Source organism: Diadema antillarum, unplaced genomic scaffold (assembly GCF_040938485.1).
Source record: "Diadema antillarum isolate AM-2024a unplaced genomic scaffold, OU_Dant_1.0 seq00002002_RagTag, whole genome shotgun sequence".
Classification (NCBI taxonomy): domain Eukaryota; kingdom Metazoa; phylum Echinodermata; class Echinoidea; order Diadematoida; family Diadematidae; genus Diadema; species Diadema antillarum.
The window spans coordinates 189,292-207,929 of NW_027272658.1; the positions used below are offsets into that span (position 1 = coordinate 189,292).

An 18,638-nucleotide genomic window follows, 5' to 3' on the forward strand; every position below is an offset into this window, starting at 1 on the left:
AGGAGATGGATCATAAAACAGAATAAGACTCACGATATCAACATCCCTCAGTTTGTGGCAAATTTGCAGCCCCATCTGGAGTCAAAGGGCACCACAGCATGCCAACATTACTGAAGCTGTAGACTTCATGATGGACCAAAGAAGGAAAGAAAAAGGCCAGTTACAAGCCACCGACAAATACACACATGCCCTGACAACTGCGAGTCCCTAGAAATACCTAAAGTCAACACTGCCATCTTGGAAAACTTGTCAACAGCAACAAGAACCAGAAACTTCAAACTGCAGAACATTGGAAAGTCTGTGACAAAAAGACTCTGTGCCTTCAGCGAACACACTTCAACACGATACTACGATAGAATTTATGTGATGCTACATTTGCTCTATAATTGCTTGAGAAGAGACTGCATCAAACCGGAAATCAACAGTCAATTTCAATTTGACCATCTGTGAAAGCTGACCAACAAGGTCAGTAAATTTCTCTTTGGCTATAACCTCGGAAAATAGGTCAAAGACCTTCAGGACCAGAGAAAGGCTACCACGGGATTCATGAAGTCACGACAGCATGCACAATCATACCAACCATACAGGAAATATGACTCATCCAAACACCATGCAAACATGTCTGCCTCTCCCTCTCTTCATTCAAGATCAGTTGAAAGGAAGTTCTTGTCAGCTCTGTGTTATCTGGTTACCAACAGAAGCCACAACTGCTTCAAAACTTTACATCTGTACATGCGCATGAGCTGCAGAGTAGGATCTCACATGAATTCTCTCATCTCCAATTTACCCATATAATAACAATAAAATTTCAAAATCATGAAATTCTTCCATTGAGTTGTTTTATATTGCCACTGATGAACGTCGATGTAGGGCAATTTGTTAATCAGTTGCAATAAAACTTCAAACGGTAAGATCTTCTTTAATCTATCTATTTATATGTCATTCGGCTCACAATTACAAGGTGATTCATTACACCATTTACATTAAGACTGCAATATTTTACACATTTTTATGTAAAAGGCAGAAAATTAGCAAAGTAGAAAGTTCAAGGAAGCTCTATTTCAAGGTGTTTGTTTTGTGTGCCTTTTCCATGTGCTGTGTGTGTGTGTGGAAATACCATATGCAGGGCTCCACACTAACTTTTTTATTTGGTGGCCCGATGGGGCCACCAATATCATCAATTTCAAATTTTTGGTGGCCCGAGAGAAAAATTTGGTGGCCCCCCAAAAACAATAAAAAACATTAAAATTCCTGCTTTTTTTTTTTTTTTTGATGAGTCAAATATTTAAGTCTTATCATCGTAAGAATTGGAAGCTGGACATATCTACTCATAAATAAACCTCAACAAACTCGCAACACTCACTCTCAGGCACTTATTCAGTCCTTTTCATCCATCCTTTAAACAAATTTAACTGCTGAATGGTAAGACTAGGTATAAATATTCATTGAATGGCACATTGGTTGCAACATCTTAACATAAATAAATGACACTTTTCAAAAAAATTTGGTGGCCCGACTTTCATTTTTGGTGGTCCTGGGCCACCGGGCTACCGTTAGTGTCGAGCCCTGCCATATGGCTCAGTCATACATCAGGATGGATTCACAACAAAGCACTGATGAGGTGAAGTCAACTGCGTAGAGGGAGTTGAGGAAGCGGCAACATTAGTCTGGTGGAATAGATTCCTCCAGCACAGAGTGTAAGGAGGTGGCTACACTGGAAACAGCAGAAGGATGGGGACCATGGAAGTATGTAGGAGTGACTCCACCGAATAAAAGGAAGAGGCAGCCACAGAGGTCTGTGGAAGTTGACTCCTTGGACAGAGCAGATGGCACTGACCACTCACTTTTTTACTTAAAATGGCTTCCTCTGCTGTAGCTGAAAGCGGTGACATCACAGGTCTGCTGGAATGGATTCCTATTGAAGGGAGCAAAGGTGGTTGCCACCAAGATCTGCAGGAGTGGAATACCTACAATGTAGACAGAGTTGAAGAAGGATGCTGAACAGGTCCTAAGGAATTGAGATTTCCTTGATGAAGAAGGTGGTGGCCTCTCAGGTCAGCAGTGAAGTATTCCTTTGCCAGGAGGTGGCTTTCCAGATTTCTAGGAGAGGATTCCTAAGGTAAAGTAGAAGATGTGGCCTAGGAGGAATGAAGGAGAGAATTCCTAGGGTAGGTTGCCAAGCTCCTGGATCTTTGGGAAAGGATTTCTCAGATGGAGTACAAGAGATGGGCTCACATGACAGTAGGAATGGATTCCTTAGCCAGAAGGAGGTGGCCCCCAGGATCTCCAGAAAAGGGATTCCTAAGTTGGAGTGCAGAAGAAGTGACCTTCCAAGTCTCCAGGAGTGGATTCCTTGGCCAGACATGAGGTGGCCTCAAAGATCTCCAGGAAAGGATTCCTCAGAATTGAGTTCAAGAGATGCCTTCTCCAGTCTTTACAGGTGGGTGCCATGACTGGATTGGACAGACACTTCACCAGAGGCAGATCTGTACACGTGGTTCCCTTGGACAACAGGGACAGGAGATTGCCAACACAGCTCTGCAGGAGTAGACTCCCAGGATGACCTGGAAGGTTCATACGGAAGTCTCATACCACTCTCTGGCTCTGGAATGTACAGTTTGAAAGAATCGAGGAAACAAAACAAATATGGTGAGTGGATCACATGCCACTGCCTTCCTAAAAAAACAACAAAACAAAAACAAAACATATGTGAATAAATACCCAAATTGATAAATTAGTGAAGACGAGCTCAAACGCTGTTACCATACAGAATGCATAAAAACAGGAGAGTATAAATGAAAACAGCGATATTAAAAAAAACAAGGAAAAATAGAAATTACGCGGTGCGTAATATATGTCCCCGCCGGAAGTAGCATTTTGTAGCAAAATGTACAATATAGGTAAAAAATCAAGGTCAAAGGTCAAAGAAGTCAAAGGTCAAAATTCTTCGTAGAAGTTTTGAAGCGCTCACTTAGTGCCATCACATAAAGCAAACGGAATCAAAATCGGGTTAGAAATGGCGAAGGAGTAGCATTTTGTAGCAAAATGTACAACAAAATGTAGGTCAAAAATTAAGGTCAAAGGTCAAAGAAGTCAAAGGTCAAAATTCTGTGTAGAAGTTTTGAAGCCCTCACATAGTGCCATCACATAAAGCAAACAGAATCGAAATCAGGTAAGAAATGGCGAAGGAGTAGCATTTTATAGCAAAATGTACAATACAGGTCAAAAATCAAGGTTAAAGGTCAAAGAAGTCAAAGGTCAAAATTCTGTGTAGCAGTTTTGAAGCCCTCACCTAGTGCCATCACATAAAGCAAACAGAATCGAAATCGGGTTAGAAATGGCGAAGGAGTAGCATTTTGTAGCCAATGTACAATATGGGTCAAAAATCAAGGTCAAAGGTCAAAGAAGTCAAAGGTCAAAATTCTGTGTAGAAGTTTTGAAGCCCTCACCTAGTGCCATCACATAAAACAAATGGAATCGAAATCGGGTTAGAAATGGCGAAGGAGTAGCATTTTGTAGCAAAATGTACAATATAGGTCAAAGGTCAAGGTCAAAGGTCACGACTGAAATTCTGTGTAGAAGTTACAAAGCTCCCATGTAGTTCTATCATATAAAGCAAACAGAATCAAAATTGGCTCATAAATGACAGAGAAGTAGCAAATTGAAGATTTTGATCACACACGGACGGACACACGGACGGACACACGGACGGACACACGGACGGACGACCTCACGGTGATATACTTGTGTGTCTACCCCTTTGTTCTCCCTTTTGTTAAAATAGACACACAAGCAAAAATTTTAGCCACACAAGCCTGACGGAATAAAGGCCATCTATTGTGCACTATTGTTCTCCTAGCCACACAAGCATACTCTCGTTAGCACGGACACACGGACGGACACACGGACACACACACGTACGGAGCCCGTTTCATAGTCCCCTGCTCGAACTCGTTCGGCGGGGACAAACAATGGTATATCTAATTTTCTAATGCACAAATGGCATAATTTCATATGTATTTTGGCTTTTTATTCCAAAGACTATCTTGAATACAGGAGATGCAATTTGTAAACAGCAATGGGTTATTGTAATAAGAGAATGGTTCTTCAGGGTCTTCACAGAATCTGGTGTAGTCTGAAAATGTCTAAAACAATCTCAGCAATGCAAAATCATTTAACAAATTGGGAGATGAGTTATCAGTAGTGATATGACATTTGATTGTCAGAGTGAGAACAACAACAACCCCGACAGTGCTAAGATTGTGGTTGTAGTACTCACATGTTGCTGAAGTAGCTGCCTTCATTATCCCTTTCAGGAGATCCTGTCCCACTTTAGCTGGCGGTATCGGCTCTGGCTTGTCCTCAAGACCCTGTGGTCAGTAAATAAGTAAATACAGACATTTTTTCAGTAAGTACGTAAATAAAGACATTTAACTAGGTACATATTCTGAGACATCATCATTTCTTTAAAAGAAGGTATCTATTCTGAGACATCAACATTTCTTTAAGTCTTAACATGGTACTTATTAGTGGAAATATGAACATTTGATTTTAAAGAATTTGTCAACTCTGAATAATGGCTTAAGTGGAGCGGCATAGTTTGAAAATATCAAAGAATTGTGCAGTTTATGATAAAAGTACCAAATTTAGCAAGTATGTAGATTTAGTCATTCTAAACAAATTCTGATATTGGGCCATTGCAAATTCTACCCTCAATGGCAGTGGCAGCCATTTTCAAAATGGCCCCTGATGAACTTTTTGTTCTTCACTTTTAGATCAATTCTGAAATACTTTATGAAACTTGAAGGTCCAAACATTACTTTCTATTTTCACTGAATACCAGGTGATTTTGATTACCCAAAATCATAATTACCTTCTTGAGATTGCTCAGTTCTCTCTGCAACTTCTCAATCTCCTCGTTTGCTTGTCTCGTGGCTTCCTCCCTCTTCCGCTTCTCCTGCATAGGAAGAAGATGCAGATGCAAATTTTGGCATAAGAATCCAGGGCGATTCACAGAATCATCTCATCTGAAGTATCACAAAGTCTTTTAATTGTCATGATATTTTATAGAACAGGTCGAGAAAATTCTGCCATCTCACTAGTCAAGGGCTATGTATCATAGTATGGCGAGGTTTTACTTGCTGCATGTTTGATATCAAGTAATAATCATAATCACTGGCAATAGACAATTTAAACATTTATTGCGCAAAAATAAAAGTAAAACAAAGTGATCCTAATAAAAGATGGGTCCCAACTTTTAATAGGATTGCTTTATTTTTGATATCTCAGTCATTTAAAAACCGATTTTCATCAAATATGCTTTCAGTTGTGCTGAAAAGTGTTTGCTCTTTAATATTTCATACAAGTGGTTTCTAATTATCTCTCAAAATGTTAAAATCTGAATCCCCATCTCAACCAAAACTACACCATCCCTTTAACTCTGACCTACAGTGATATGAACTCCGATTTCTTTTATTTATTCATTTTCATCATTTTAAACATTTTTAAATATTGTCGTTCATCAATGACGAACCTCATTGAGCTGTTCAATGAGTTCCTCCTCCTTGGTATGATACGTCCTCTTGGCATCATCTAGTTTTCTCTGGAGCCGGGCCTTTTCCTGTTCCTCCCTCGCCTGGTCCGCCCTCAACCTCTCCTCCTCTCTCTCTTTCTGCATTTGAAGATCCCTGGAGGAAAATACATTTACAAATTAGGTCCCACTGTGTTATTATCACAATAATGAGACATTCAGTGTGGACTCCACTATACACCAAAATGCTATAAAGTCACGCTTCTCAACCTCTTTTAACCCAAGGCCCATTTTGGCTCCTGCAATTTTCTTCAAGGCCCAATTTATAGATCAAATACAAGTCTTTTTTAATTTCATTTTTGACCGACATCGTGCCCCACCTGAGAGAGCTTCACATTATAGATTGAGAAGCACTGCAAGATTCAAGAGACATAACCAGGTACATTGACAAATTGAAGAGTCTTCAACTTGTGCATGGTGCAGTCTGCAATGCCTAGTACCTCGATCAGTGTATACCGGCCCATTTGAGTTTGGGAGTTCAGTGAAACCGGCATAGATAGGGCAAGACAAGATGATCAGAAAACACAGCAAATGCACCATCTAAGTCAGCATCATGCAGAAACACAAGTGAACCTTCTCTGGCACGGCTATACAGTGCTTGAGATAAATACTGTATACGCCATATATTTAGCGAGTCTAAATTTTCGCGAATTGGGACTTCCCGACGATTTCGCGAGTTTTTAAATTCACGATCGTGGAGTACTGTACTGAACGGAGAAATGTGTACGTGTGCATCACATTCATATCGAGATCAAAGTCATTACATTCGCGCATCTTTAATTTCGTGAATAGCACCAGACTCGTGAAATTCGTGAAAATAAAAACCTCGCGAAATATTCGGCATATACCGTAAGCAGGGGTGACATAGTTGAGCAGGTTGCGAAGGAGTTGTGGGCTGGTGGTTTGCACATTTCCCTGTAAATTACAGTGGCCAGGGTTCTAGCCCAAACATAGCATTTGAGTCCTAAAACAAGATACCTAAACTATGATGCTCCTCTCTATCAGCAAGTATAAAGATGTAGCTGGTAGAAAGAAGCGGAATATCAATGTGACTGGGGTTAGTTTGTTTGAGATGTCCCTAGGGAGAGGAGTGGGTGTTCTGTATGTGTGCACTTGACTCTATTAAGCAGGGTAATTATATGTTGCGAAGAACTGTAAGCACCACAGCATTATTATCATCGGCACCATCAACATCATCATCATCGCTATCGCCATCACCATCACCATCACAATCACCAGCACCAGCACCATCATCATCATCATCACCATCATCATCATCATCATCATCATTAATAACATTAGCATTTTCATCAATATCATCATTATACCTATTACTACTACGACAATGATGAGGATAATGATGATGATGATGATGTCATAATGCCCCTTGAGGAACATGACATGATGGGAAGGTGCCCCCCCCCCCAAAAAAAAAAAAAGAAAAACCACTTTTACCATCATAAGAAGAGACAAACAAACAAACATATCACACAGACGGACAATAAACCCAGAAATCATCCCGCATCCTCACCTACGATGCTCCTCCTCCCTCCTCTGCCTGGACAGCTGCCTGTCCTCTGGTCTGATGACTGGTGGTAAGTCCTCCTTGTGCCACTCCTGCCAAGCTGTTGGCACTGGAGACAACAACAGATCCAACCATCATGTTGCAGCAAACAAGGAATGGCAGTACATTCACAAATACCTATCGCAAAGTTTGCATGTTGTACACAACTTCATCACCAAGTTAACCAAAAGGATGGTAAACCTGCAAGAGTAACTACCACATGACAAGCAATAGTGTCTTGACTACAATTTAGGAGTAACTGAACCACAAACAAACACAAGCAAGAACATCACTAACACCAGCAATCATGACCCAGTTCATGTTGCTACAATCTGCTGCCACTTCTATTCATCACCAAGAGCTGAAAAAAAAAAATTTTTGTGTTATGTACAGACATCATTCAATGGTGCAACATTCAGTAGAAAGTACTTTGAAGTATCTTGTGGTGCTGAATATAAAGATTAAAATTTCAAAGTCACTTCATTACATTAAGTTTACAAGAAGTCCATCCAAAGAGATGCAATTCATTTTTTTTTTAGTCTCTACCACTGAACTCTACTATGGAACGGACGAAACACGTAGTGCATTGAAGTTGGCATTTTGCCATTTTGAGACTCCCAAGAAGCGAGCGTGCAGGCCCCATTCACTACTGTTTATTTGGTGTAGATTAAAGTATAGAAGCACACAGTGTGTGTTCCTTAGTTTGGGAGAATGCCTGGGAAAGGTAGGAATAGGGTCATTAAAATGGCTGCCAACTGCTTCAACACTTTCACACAGAGCTCAATAGCCTTTCTGTGTGTATACTGCATGCAGCATCCCTTCCATAGTAGAGTTCAATGGTCTCTATGCATTATACTGCCCTCTCTTGGCAAGCAACAGACAATCCTACATTAAGTCACAATTATATTCACAGTGTACCTGAAAGAACAAAAGATGTAGAGCCCAAAAGACACACAAGGTAAAGCGACTCACTTTGGGTGGGGTCCAAGACAGGAACTCCTCCGTCCTTGACCATCAAAGAGTACAACTCCCGGTGGAAATGTTTGTTGATCTTGATGATCATCACAGTCAAAACAAGCAGAAATAAATGAGAACACCTCAGCACATATATCACAGATTTAAGATGCCTTTCACTGGCCACTTCTTTAATATACCGGATATGTGTCATGTACCTATTCTTTGGAATGGCAATTGCACTGATGAGACGTCACTGTTTCAATCAACTGAACAATTAAACTGAACATGACAATCACATGCACATACGTCAAGGAGCATAAAGCATGTCCCACACAGCTTTCTCCCTAGGAGCCATATGGCATGTAAGATGATCGTAGATGACTATGTGACAAAAGGTCATTCGTTTTTGTTTGATATTCATCCAAACTTGCCTATAGTTTCCCAAACTATTACTGGCCTGGCAGCATTTTTGAGTCACAACTTTTTTTTCACTCTACAGGGCCTACTGTCATATAGTAATGTTACTGTAAAACAAGGAATTTTCGCGTGCACTTTAATTTCGCGAATTTCGCGAGCGCCAAGATTCACGAAATTAAATTGCACGCAAAAGTTCTTGTTTACACTATATGCATTGAACGCCATTGGCACTTCACAAAATTTTCATGCCACGAAAAAGGCTGTCAGCTCCAATTCGCGAAAATTTCATGCCACGAATATATCATGTTTTACAGTATACAACATTTGTGTGTGACTTTCACATTGCTGTAATCTTCCTAGACACAGCAACTCTCATCAATGCATGCAGAATCACATATTACCATTCTTCCGAGGTTCATCTAACCCCACCAAGTACTGTATACGCCATATATTTCGCGAGTCTAAATTTTCGCGAATCGGGAATTACGAACGATTTTGTGAGTGGTTAAATTCGCGATCGTGGAGTCCTGTACTGAACAGAGAAGTGTATATGCGTATGTCACATTCACATCGGGATCACAGTCAATATTTTTGCGTGTCTTTAATTTCGCAAATAGCACCTGACTCGCAAAATTCGCGAATATAAAAAACCTCGTGAAATATTCTGCGTATACAGTAGTCTTATAAAAGACAGTTTATCTGGTAAATTACTATAATTTCTTTTAAAAACTTTATATGCATGTCATTTCAAGTTGTTGGTAATGCTAATAGCTTACCCCATGCATGAGTTGCTCCTTTTTCAACCTTGGGCACTCTTGCTTCATTACTGTCATCACATCGGTGGCCTGCAAAGAAGATTAATATCAAGAACACTAGTTGGAATATCCTGTTTATAAGAGATTTCTTCGAAGAATACATACCATCAAACAAAGGAGAATGAAACAACAACAACCAAATAATAAGTCTTTGAAATAAATGAACATGCTTTTCTTTTGCAAAGAGCAATGCGACAGTTCTGAAAAAATCAATGTCCATTCATTAATACACTTGAGATCTGATAACACTTTCATCCAGTCACCTTTCCTAATGCACGGGACTGTGTACAGTAATATCACGTGATGATATTGGCACCCTAAGCACACATCAGCTTCTAAACACACAAGAGTTGCATCACATGTATAATACATATCAAGGCATCTTTATAGGAGACTCGAGCTTATAGGCAAATGATGTATCTACTTTAATAGTCAGTTGCATAGGGGGAAAAAAAGACAACGGAGCCAAAGTTCTAGAAAAGAAAGATAGAGGGAGTAAGAGGGAGAATAAAGAATTATTCTTTTTTTCTTTTTTTAATGAAAGAGATTTTTACCGTCTGGCATTCCATAAGTTGTGTCTTGTGCAAGAGAAGAATGAGCACCATGATGGGAGGGATGACGTCGAATTCGGGAGCATCCAGTCCGATGACATGTTGGTCCCAGACGAACAGGACAGCCTCAAGGGACAGATAACCTGATACGGCAAATAAAGTCATTGCAATATGTGACCTGCCACAACAAAAGGATCCAAAAATTGCTGACGGCTGAGCCGAGAAAATCGAGTTTGAAGTCAGATAATCAAAATCGGTCAAAACCATAAGCATGATTTTGTAGTGTAATGATTTGTCTATCATCTGCTGAAATTTTGAAGCTAGATGATTAAAGACAAGGCAAGAAATTAGTGTTTTTCTGGGCCATGATTTTCCGACATTCAACGGAACAGAAACGTGTCCTAAGATTTGGATTTAGCGCCGGTGATAGACTCCGCCTCTAGCAACGACGGAGTGATCTTATTGGTCAGTGCGTGGCACCCTGGTTACTGATTGGTCGTGCGTAGACCGCTGGTGCTAAGTTTGAATGAACATCGCGGAGGTTGCTAGGAGCATGCCTTCTATTGTCAGAGGTGATAACTGTCTTATCTCCCCTTGGTCATGATTGCATTGGAAGGAAAACTTTGAAGGCGGTTTTCTCAAAACACTTATTTCCTAGACCACTTGACATGCTCTCATAAAAACATTGATATCTCCGCAACCAGGTACTTTTATTAGTCGTGTTATATACAAAATTATTGCGGAAGAGTAAGGGAATAATGTCATGCCATTTTAAAAAAATTGACCTCCCCCGACTTTTGAATCCTTTTGTTGTAGCGGGTCGCATACAATGTATGATTTGTGAGTGGATACTGAAATCAGCATCACCTGATGTATGAATAGTGAATGGGTTTGAGCGCGATGGTGCGCTGATTAGTGAATATAGTACAGAAACGGCAGCCATTTTCATGAAAGGCTAATGGTACAGTTGTACTGGGAAGCAAATCGATTGATGTTTGTGACAGTAAGGGATTGAGCAAACGCTTTTAACTGATGGAGTGAGCGCTGCAAATTAAAATACAAATTGAATATATATTGTGATGTCTGAGGAGTGAGGTGATATAAATTGGTGAGTTTGATTACAGCCCTACGATGTATCATGAGAGTAAATGTGACCCGCTGCAACAAAAGGATCCGAAAGTCGGGGAGGACAATTTTCTGAAAATGACATGACATCATTCCCTTACTCTTCCACTTTAATGTCATATAAGACATGACTCACAAAAGTACTCGGTTGGGGAGATATCGATGATTTTATTAGCACATGTCGAGTTAAAGAAATCAGCGTTTCGAGAAAACCGCCTTCAAAGCTTTCCTTCCGACGCTATCATGATCAAAGGGAAGCAAGACAGTTTTCACCGTTTGACAATAGAAGGTACGCTCCTAGCAACCTCCGCGATGTTCATTCAAGCTTAGCGCCAGCGGTCTACGCACGACCAATCAGTAACCAGAATGCCACGCACTGACCAATGAGATCACTCCCTCGTTGCTAGGGGCGGAGTCTAGAAGCTAGCTGCAGCGCTAAATCCAAATCTTCGGACACATTTCTGTTCCGTTGAAAGTCGGAAAATCATGGCCCAGAAAAATGCTATTTTCTTGCCTTTCCTTTGATTATTTAGCTTCGAAATTTTGACAGATGATAGAAGATACATTAGACTACATTATTATGTCAAAAACAGAAATCCAAACGTTTTGACAGATTTTGATGATATCACTTCAAATTCTATTTTCTTGGCTCACCCGTCAGCAACTTTAGGATCCTTTTGTTGTAGCGGGTCACAAATGCCAAGAGCTGATGTCAGAGTGCACTATCCAAAACTGCTCCAAAAAAAAAAAAAAATGCACACTCAGCAGCATGCAGTGGAACTTTTAAGCAAATGTCACATGATGAGTAGTCAACCAATCAGATAGCAAGAAGTATAAAGTGTAGGTAAATCATGTAATTGTACATAAATATTCTTTTCAGGCATCCCTAAAGATGCATGGTTGTTTTTGTTACACAAATATATGTGATATTTAATGTCAACTTACTCCTGTTTGGCCGACATACAGTCTGCAATTTTGGTCAAAGTTTGAACAAACGGATCAAGAAAACATAAAATAAAATTCCAACTAAACTTTCCTTCACATGCCTTCATTCAGGTCTCTTTCAAGTTGATGCAACAGATAATGACAACTCACCTACAAACATGCTACGTATCATTGGTCTGGTGATCTGCTTCAAACTCTCTGCCAGGGGTAGATTTTTGCCTGCCAGTAGAGAAGAGAACAGATTATGAACTGAACTGTTGTATGTTCTAAAGCTTTACCACTTTGAATCTTTAACATTTAGGCATGATAGGAATCGAGTCATAAATTAGAGGTCATTTTGCCTCTGACAAAGATTCTGCTAGGATCAACAGCTCAGGCATCTACTGACTCCATTTCATCGCACTGACACCACTGTTGATAAACCATTTTGTGTGTGTGTGTGTGTGTGTGTGAGTGTGTGTGTGTGTGTGCGTGTTTTGCTACTCATAAATTACACAATGCCATTCTATTGGAGATCAACTGTTCCTTACCATGACTATGAGATGATTTTGAGACAAGATATATGCACACACTCATTATCCCATGAATTAAGAGAGAACAGATGTCAAAATGAGCTACACAAAAAAAAAAATAGTGTGCTACACAGCCTCACTACTAGAGAATTGACATTTGTCTATATCAGATTCTGTTTTGTTTGGGTTTTTTTTTTAAGAAAAAAAGAGAGAAATATTTCACAGCCAGATTTGACTGGGGATAAGTGTTCCTCACCTCGATTTCACAAACTGATCTTGTGGAGAGATAGATGTACAAACTGGAAAATTTCACATGAAATGATAAGCTCCTCTTTTTTGTATAACATACTGTAGTAATCAATATCAATGTGCTCCACGGCAAAAGCTGTTTTCTGTAAGGTACATAGTATTACCATCCTTGGAAAGAATATTGAGAAGGTGTCCTGTCAAATCACTGTCGTAAACTTGCAGGGTTCCAGCAAGCTTGGATGAACACAATCTCATTGACTCCTTGAAATCCTGCAAGTAACATATGAAATATGAACGAATGTTTTAAAAAACGATGAATGTCTACTTACTGCATTACATGGAATTACGCACATTTGAGAAATATAATATTTTTGTCTCTCTCTCTCTTTATTTTCTTCTCTTTGCTTTTTGGTGAGAGTGCAATACAACTGTTTTACAGTTGTGAAGCACATCGAGCACCATGGCTTGATTATTCATTAATATTTTCTTTTAAAAAACAACAGCAAAAGCAGGGTAGTCATTTTCAAGTCATTCAGGCTGCTTTACAACTGAAGCTTTGCTATATGTAGGTACAACATACATTTCAGGCAATATTTAAAAAGGTGGACCAAGCACATAGGGATGATATGTATATTGTGACATGTACATGCTTTACAATAGAGTGGTTCATTATTATTATTATTAAGTGTATTAAAGCAAAAACATGCCTACACAGGTGCAACACATACTGTAAAACGAGGAATTTTCGCGTGCATTTGAATTTTGCGAATTTCGCGAGCGCCAAAATTCGCGAAATTAAAATGCACGTGAAAGATTTTGTCTACACTACATGCATTGAATGCCAGTAGCAATTCGCGAAAATTTCATGCCACGAAAAAGGCTGTCGGCTCCAATTCGCGAAAATTTCATGCCGCGAATATATCATGTTTTACAGTATATGATACAACACATGAGTATACATGTGAAGAGCTGTTGTTACAGTAACATACGGTACAATGCACAGGGAGAAACTCATGAGACACACCTGGTCATAAGACTCTTTCATGTAAGCCGGTCTGGTGGACATCAGCGTGCTGTACTGTTCCACGATCAGCGCCATGGTCTCCTTGGTGTTAATGGGCTGACCTTCTGTCTCCAGTTCGCCACGCCGACTGCCCGGTCCCGTCGCAGCCAGACTCAGCGCGTTGGCCAGGAAGGGGACGACAAGGAGGTAGTCAGTGTCCAGGAGACCGGTCCTGGTTTGCTTGCAGGCGTGGTGGTAGGACAACACTGCCTTCATCGTGTGGAGGACATCTTTAAAAAGATGCAGATAATCATTGGTCAGACTACACTGAGTAATTTCTTTCCCATATCGTGTGTCTATCAGAGAAATTAATAATGAACTCTGATTTATTTTATTTTCCCACATAATCTCAGGATAGCAGTCATCTGCCACAGCTTAATGATTCCTATGTAACAAATACTATTCCAGTCTGTGAACTGCAAATTGATGCATTTTTGGGTCATGTTGCATGACTCACTGTTGAGATCACCCTATATCCTCTATATTTCCCACCTATATATTATTTCAAACATGAGCAAAGAAAATGGGATTCCAATATGTTTTTTCATTTACTTTACATATATTTCTGGTCAATATTCCTTCATTTGCATCTAAGTATGATACATGTATTTCATGAATTGGGACTTGTACAACAGTTGCAAGTGTACATAATTATATATAAACCTTCAAACAACACATACATAATTATAGTTAGACTAGACTTGCAATTGGAAATGACATGGACAGAATGAGAAAGAAGTATCATCCTTTTAAAGAGAAAAAAATTGTGATTTTCCTGCCTTGGAGACATGCAAATGGAAACACTTGCACAAATTAATTTTGTAAATATTGGTCAACTCGTAAAATTTGGGAAATACGAATGCCGTAAAATATAGTTTGTACACAGATAATCTCTTTGTTTTAACAGTTACTGCATATACAGCAGGCAAACATTAATATACCTTTAATAATCCCTAACAGTCCATGTAAAGATGGCATCTGATTTCAGAATGGTTACTGTAAGAGAATTTGCCACCACTCACCTGATTTGAAAGCAAGAGACTTGAACGTCGGCTCCGACTGCAGCAGTGCATCACATTTCTGGACGATGTCGAGATCGAGGATGGACATCGTGCTCTCTGGATCACGCTCTAGTCGGGAAAGATACCTGGACTTGACTGGGAATGAAAGAAGACGGGGAAAATTGTTGCTATGGGTGATACACTGCCACAGTGAACCATCATCACACACTGCCAACAAGTTCAATTCAAATTAAAATCTTTGCTGGTAAACAAAATTCCTTTGATTTTAAAAAGAAACACCAGCCAATGTTCAATTTGTCTGATAAGCAGAATAATGTGTAACTAACAGAATGCATAGTAGCATTTTCATCAATAGCTTGAAACTAAAGTAAGAAAGTCATGACAGTTCTATGCTTGTCATATTTTTGCATACAGATATATCTGTCCTAATCACGTCTTCTGATCAAACCAAGAAGTTTAATGTAATTGGGTCAGAGTTAACTTTTTAGCATGCTGTTAGATTTGTGATTAGCACCTGGCTCGTGAAATTCTCGAAAATATACAGCACATACAGTACCTGCTGGGTTGGACAGGAAAAGGCGCCAAGCAACTTGTCTGAGGCCCGTCGGCAGCGGCCGGTTGAAGCATCGGTGGAGTTTGGACTTCATCTCCGGCCAGCGGGTCAGTAGGGTGGCGGATGCGTCGTTCGCCTGGTCGATGACCAGGTCCGATTTGGTGGATGACGGCGGAAACCCGCTCCCATCCAGCAGCTGCCGGGAGACGAAGGAGTTGATGTGCTCGTTGACAGACGTGAAGAGCGTCTTGTTAAACTTTGCCTCGTGGTCGCCTGTTTTGTTTTGGGGGTTTTCAGCGAAAATGTTCATTGATCGCTGATGTCAATTTGGGATATACTACACCATATCAATCATGGGCATGACATCCTGTGATAACCTACTTATTTGTGCATGTAAGTCACGCAATGGCTTCACAGCAGATACACAGATCTGTCATATCCATTTACAACATGACCTGTAAGCAAATCATCTTCACTAAGGCACAAAACAAATATGAACTTCAACGATTCCAATTCGTTCGCAGATATTTCATCACTCTTTATACAGAGACTCCACCCCAACCTCAAGCACCTTCTGATCTGGAGATTCTCCCGCCTGAAACCTGTAGCAAACGGGAGACTCCAACTTGATGTGCACGAAGTGTGAAGTTCCTTGTGGCCGGGGTCCATGCAGGCAAGGCCCAGATGCTCTCTCGTGCCATCTCAGGCTCTCAGCGGGAGATCTCCCGTCAAAAGCGGGAGAGTTAGAGTCTCTGTTTGTATGGTGCTACAAGTCTATATTAGGTCAGAAAAGCTATATATGATTGAAAGATTATTCAATTTTGTTTTCTAGCTTTTTCAAGAGGATTTCTGAAAATTGTTGAATGACCAGATAACATTTTATTGGAAAAATTACACACAAGCACAAACATACAGAATGATTGTCCAAAGCAAGCATATTAGCATAATATACACATTGTGTGTTTGTAGCATTCTGTCCTACATATACAAACCTTGCATAAGTCAAATAATCGCCAAAGTCGAAGGTCTTTTTGAGTCCTCTTCTCTTTATATTCTATTGTTTTTAATCCCTCATAAGTCGAATTTTCTCTAAGTTGAAGCTATTTTCTGATCAGTCCACAAGACTCGACTTATAGGCAAGGTTGACTGTAGATCAACATCTCCTAAACCATACTGCTCCCCCCCCCCATACACACATATAGGGCTAAGATGCCAAAGTTAAATTGTTGTCTGAATCCAGTCCATGTATAATGCAAATCATTAGGATCGTGGAAGTGGGTTTAGTCCAAAGACTAATCTTTAACCACAGGTTTTATCTAAAATGTCTAAAGTGTGAAACTTGGGTTAAAACAGTGTGATGAAAATGATACAGTGGTCAATCTGTGCATTTTTTGTTCTCACTGTTTTTCAAAGCTCTCAGCGCTCGCTCCAGAAACATCTTCCTCTCGGCATCCGACAGGTTGTCAAAGCGATCCACCCGGCTCTCTGTCAGCTGCTGGTCAATGACAGCACGGAGCTCTTCTCGCAGATTTTGCCATTCCTGAAAAAAGTTCATACAAAAACAATCAAACAGATCAGCACAAGAAAATGAAAAAAAAAATCCATCATCCATCCATGTAGGTGTAAGCATCTAACAGCAAACTACAAAGTATACATAATCAAAATCTTGAACTCAGTGTATCAAGCCTAAAAAGCAACAATTTGCCAAGCTACTGAATATAAAACATAAAATATTTCACTATGGAATTATTTTCATGAAGTTTGCACTTCACAGAACTACTGCAGAAATAGATGGACATTTAAACATTTTCTCTGGTCCATTTTGATTTAACTTGTATGGGCAAGGTTGATTGTACAAAAATATTTGTATCCCCACATCATACACAAGCACAGATGTTGGCTTAGTGGAAAAACAATTAACTGTGCAAAGGTTTACACTTTTACAGTGTGAATGGTATTAACCTTTTCCTCAAGTTTAAGATTGATTAAAGAAAATGTAAGAATTAATGGGGGTGGCTAGCAAGGGACACACCTTAGGGGCCATGCAGAACATAATTATTCTGTGTGTGTGTGTGGGGGGGGGGGTGCTTGGGGAGCTATGATGAGCATCTGGCCCAGGAGATTTTATAGTGCTTATCTACTACTATATAGTTTGGGTCTTTGATGGAAAGAATTGTACAGGACAGATCTAGAATACCTGTGTTTTCTTGTGTTTTTTTTTTCATTTTATCCTATTAAAAGAGACAAAAGTGTGGGGGTTGCAGCCCCAGTCCCCCTCCCCTAGTTTCCACTTGTACCTGAAGATAGTAGTACATGATGTAGTGATCATAACTCTAGCTCAGAGGTAGAGGAAGGTTGAATGCAACATCTTATATACAGTGCAGTGTACAATTTGTAGCAATGCAGTACGGCTGCATGGAAGGCTGTATGTGACTGCCCCTGCCCTGGTCGTTGCACTTTGCATGAATGATTCTGTAATTAATTTACTACACTACAGGGTGACACATCTAACCACCTCACATACGTCACGTCCTGATTTTCAAGAATAAACTTCAAATCAAATTTCTGTACTGCGTATCTAAAAGGCTATGTCAAATTGCTCTGAATAAATGTGGATTACTAACCCTGGTTACACACCGCAACAATAACAACACCGTCCGCTATTACTATACCTTCGTGTTTACTATGCGCTGCAACGCAGTGAAGGGCACTCTGCTGGCGGCACGAACCCGAAACCACCAAATTCACTGGCAAAATGCCCTCACACGCAATGCCAACAAGGATTACTGTACTAGAATGCACTTACCCGAGACTCAGTTAGATCATGTTTGATATCTGACAACCATTTGGGATAAGATGACGACATGGTTTTCCTTTGTTCTCTCTAGCTCTCCCAGCCAGTGCTCTTCCTTGTAAGACATGAAGTGGGGTTATCATCACATTGTACCGGCCGGTGGCCCCCGACGGGGCGGCCCGGCGGCGGCGCGTAAGCCGTACACCTCAGCTGGTTCGTTGGCAATAGCTACAAGACGCTTATTATGCACGTTGACCTCCACTGCACAGACGGAATTGCGGAAGTGAAGCGCATGCATTAATGGATGCGGAAATAAGACCTCGCTTAGGCGCTTTTCGAAGTACACTGTACGTTTCCCATGGAAACATGCCATGGCCCTAATGTAAATTAATTATCGAAGGCTACACAACCACATTCATTTCCCCCCAAAAAATCTACCCAACTGAATTTTGATCAGATAATTCCAATGAAAACAGATGGC

The 18,638-nt window shown here is 40.2% G+C and overlaps 1 protein-coding gene across 1 annotated transcript; it reads right to left on the bottom strand.

The window, feature by feature from the left end:
• Nucleotides 1-1,848: 1,848 nt before the first annotated feature.
• Nucleotides 1,849-18,270, bottom strand: LOC139713552 (uncharacterized). The gene is made up of 16 exons (XM_071625275.1): nt 18,170-18,270; nt 16,765-16,903; nt 15,367-15,636; nt 14,811-14,945; nt 13,750-14,018; nt 12,890-12,995; nt 12,115-12,183; nt 9,898-10,037; nt 9,305-9,373; nt 8,127-8,205; nt 7,122-7,224; nt 5,534-5,687; nt 4,874-4,957; nt 4,280-4,370; nt 2,328-2,564; nt 1,849-1,967 (listed from the first exon to the last, which is right to left on the bottom strand). Exons 1-16 carry the CDS (start codon nt 18,227-18,229, stop codon nt 1,849-1,851), a joined length of 2,124 nt encoding a protein of 707 aa, XP_071481376.1. The 5' UTR covers nt 18,230-18,270.
• Between the last annotated feature and the right edge of the window lie 368 nt (nt 18,271-18,638).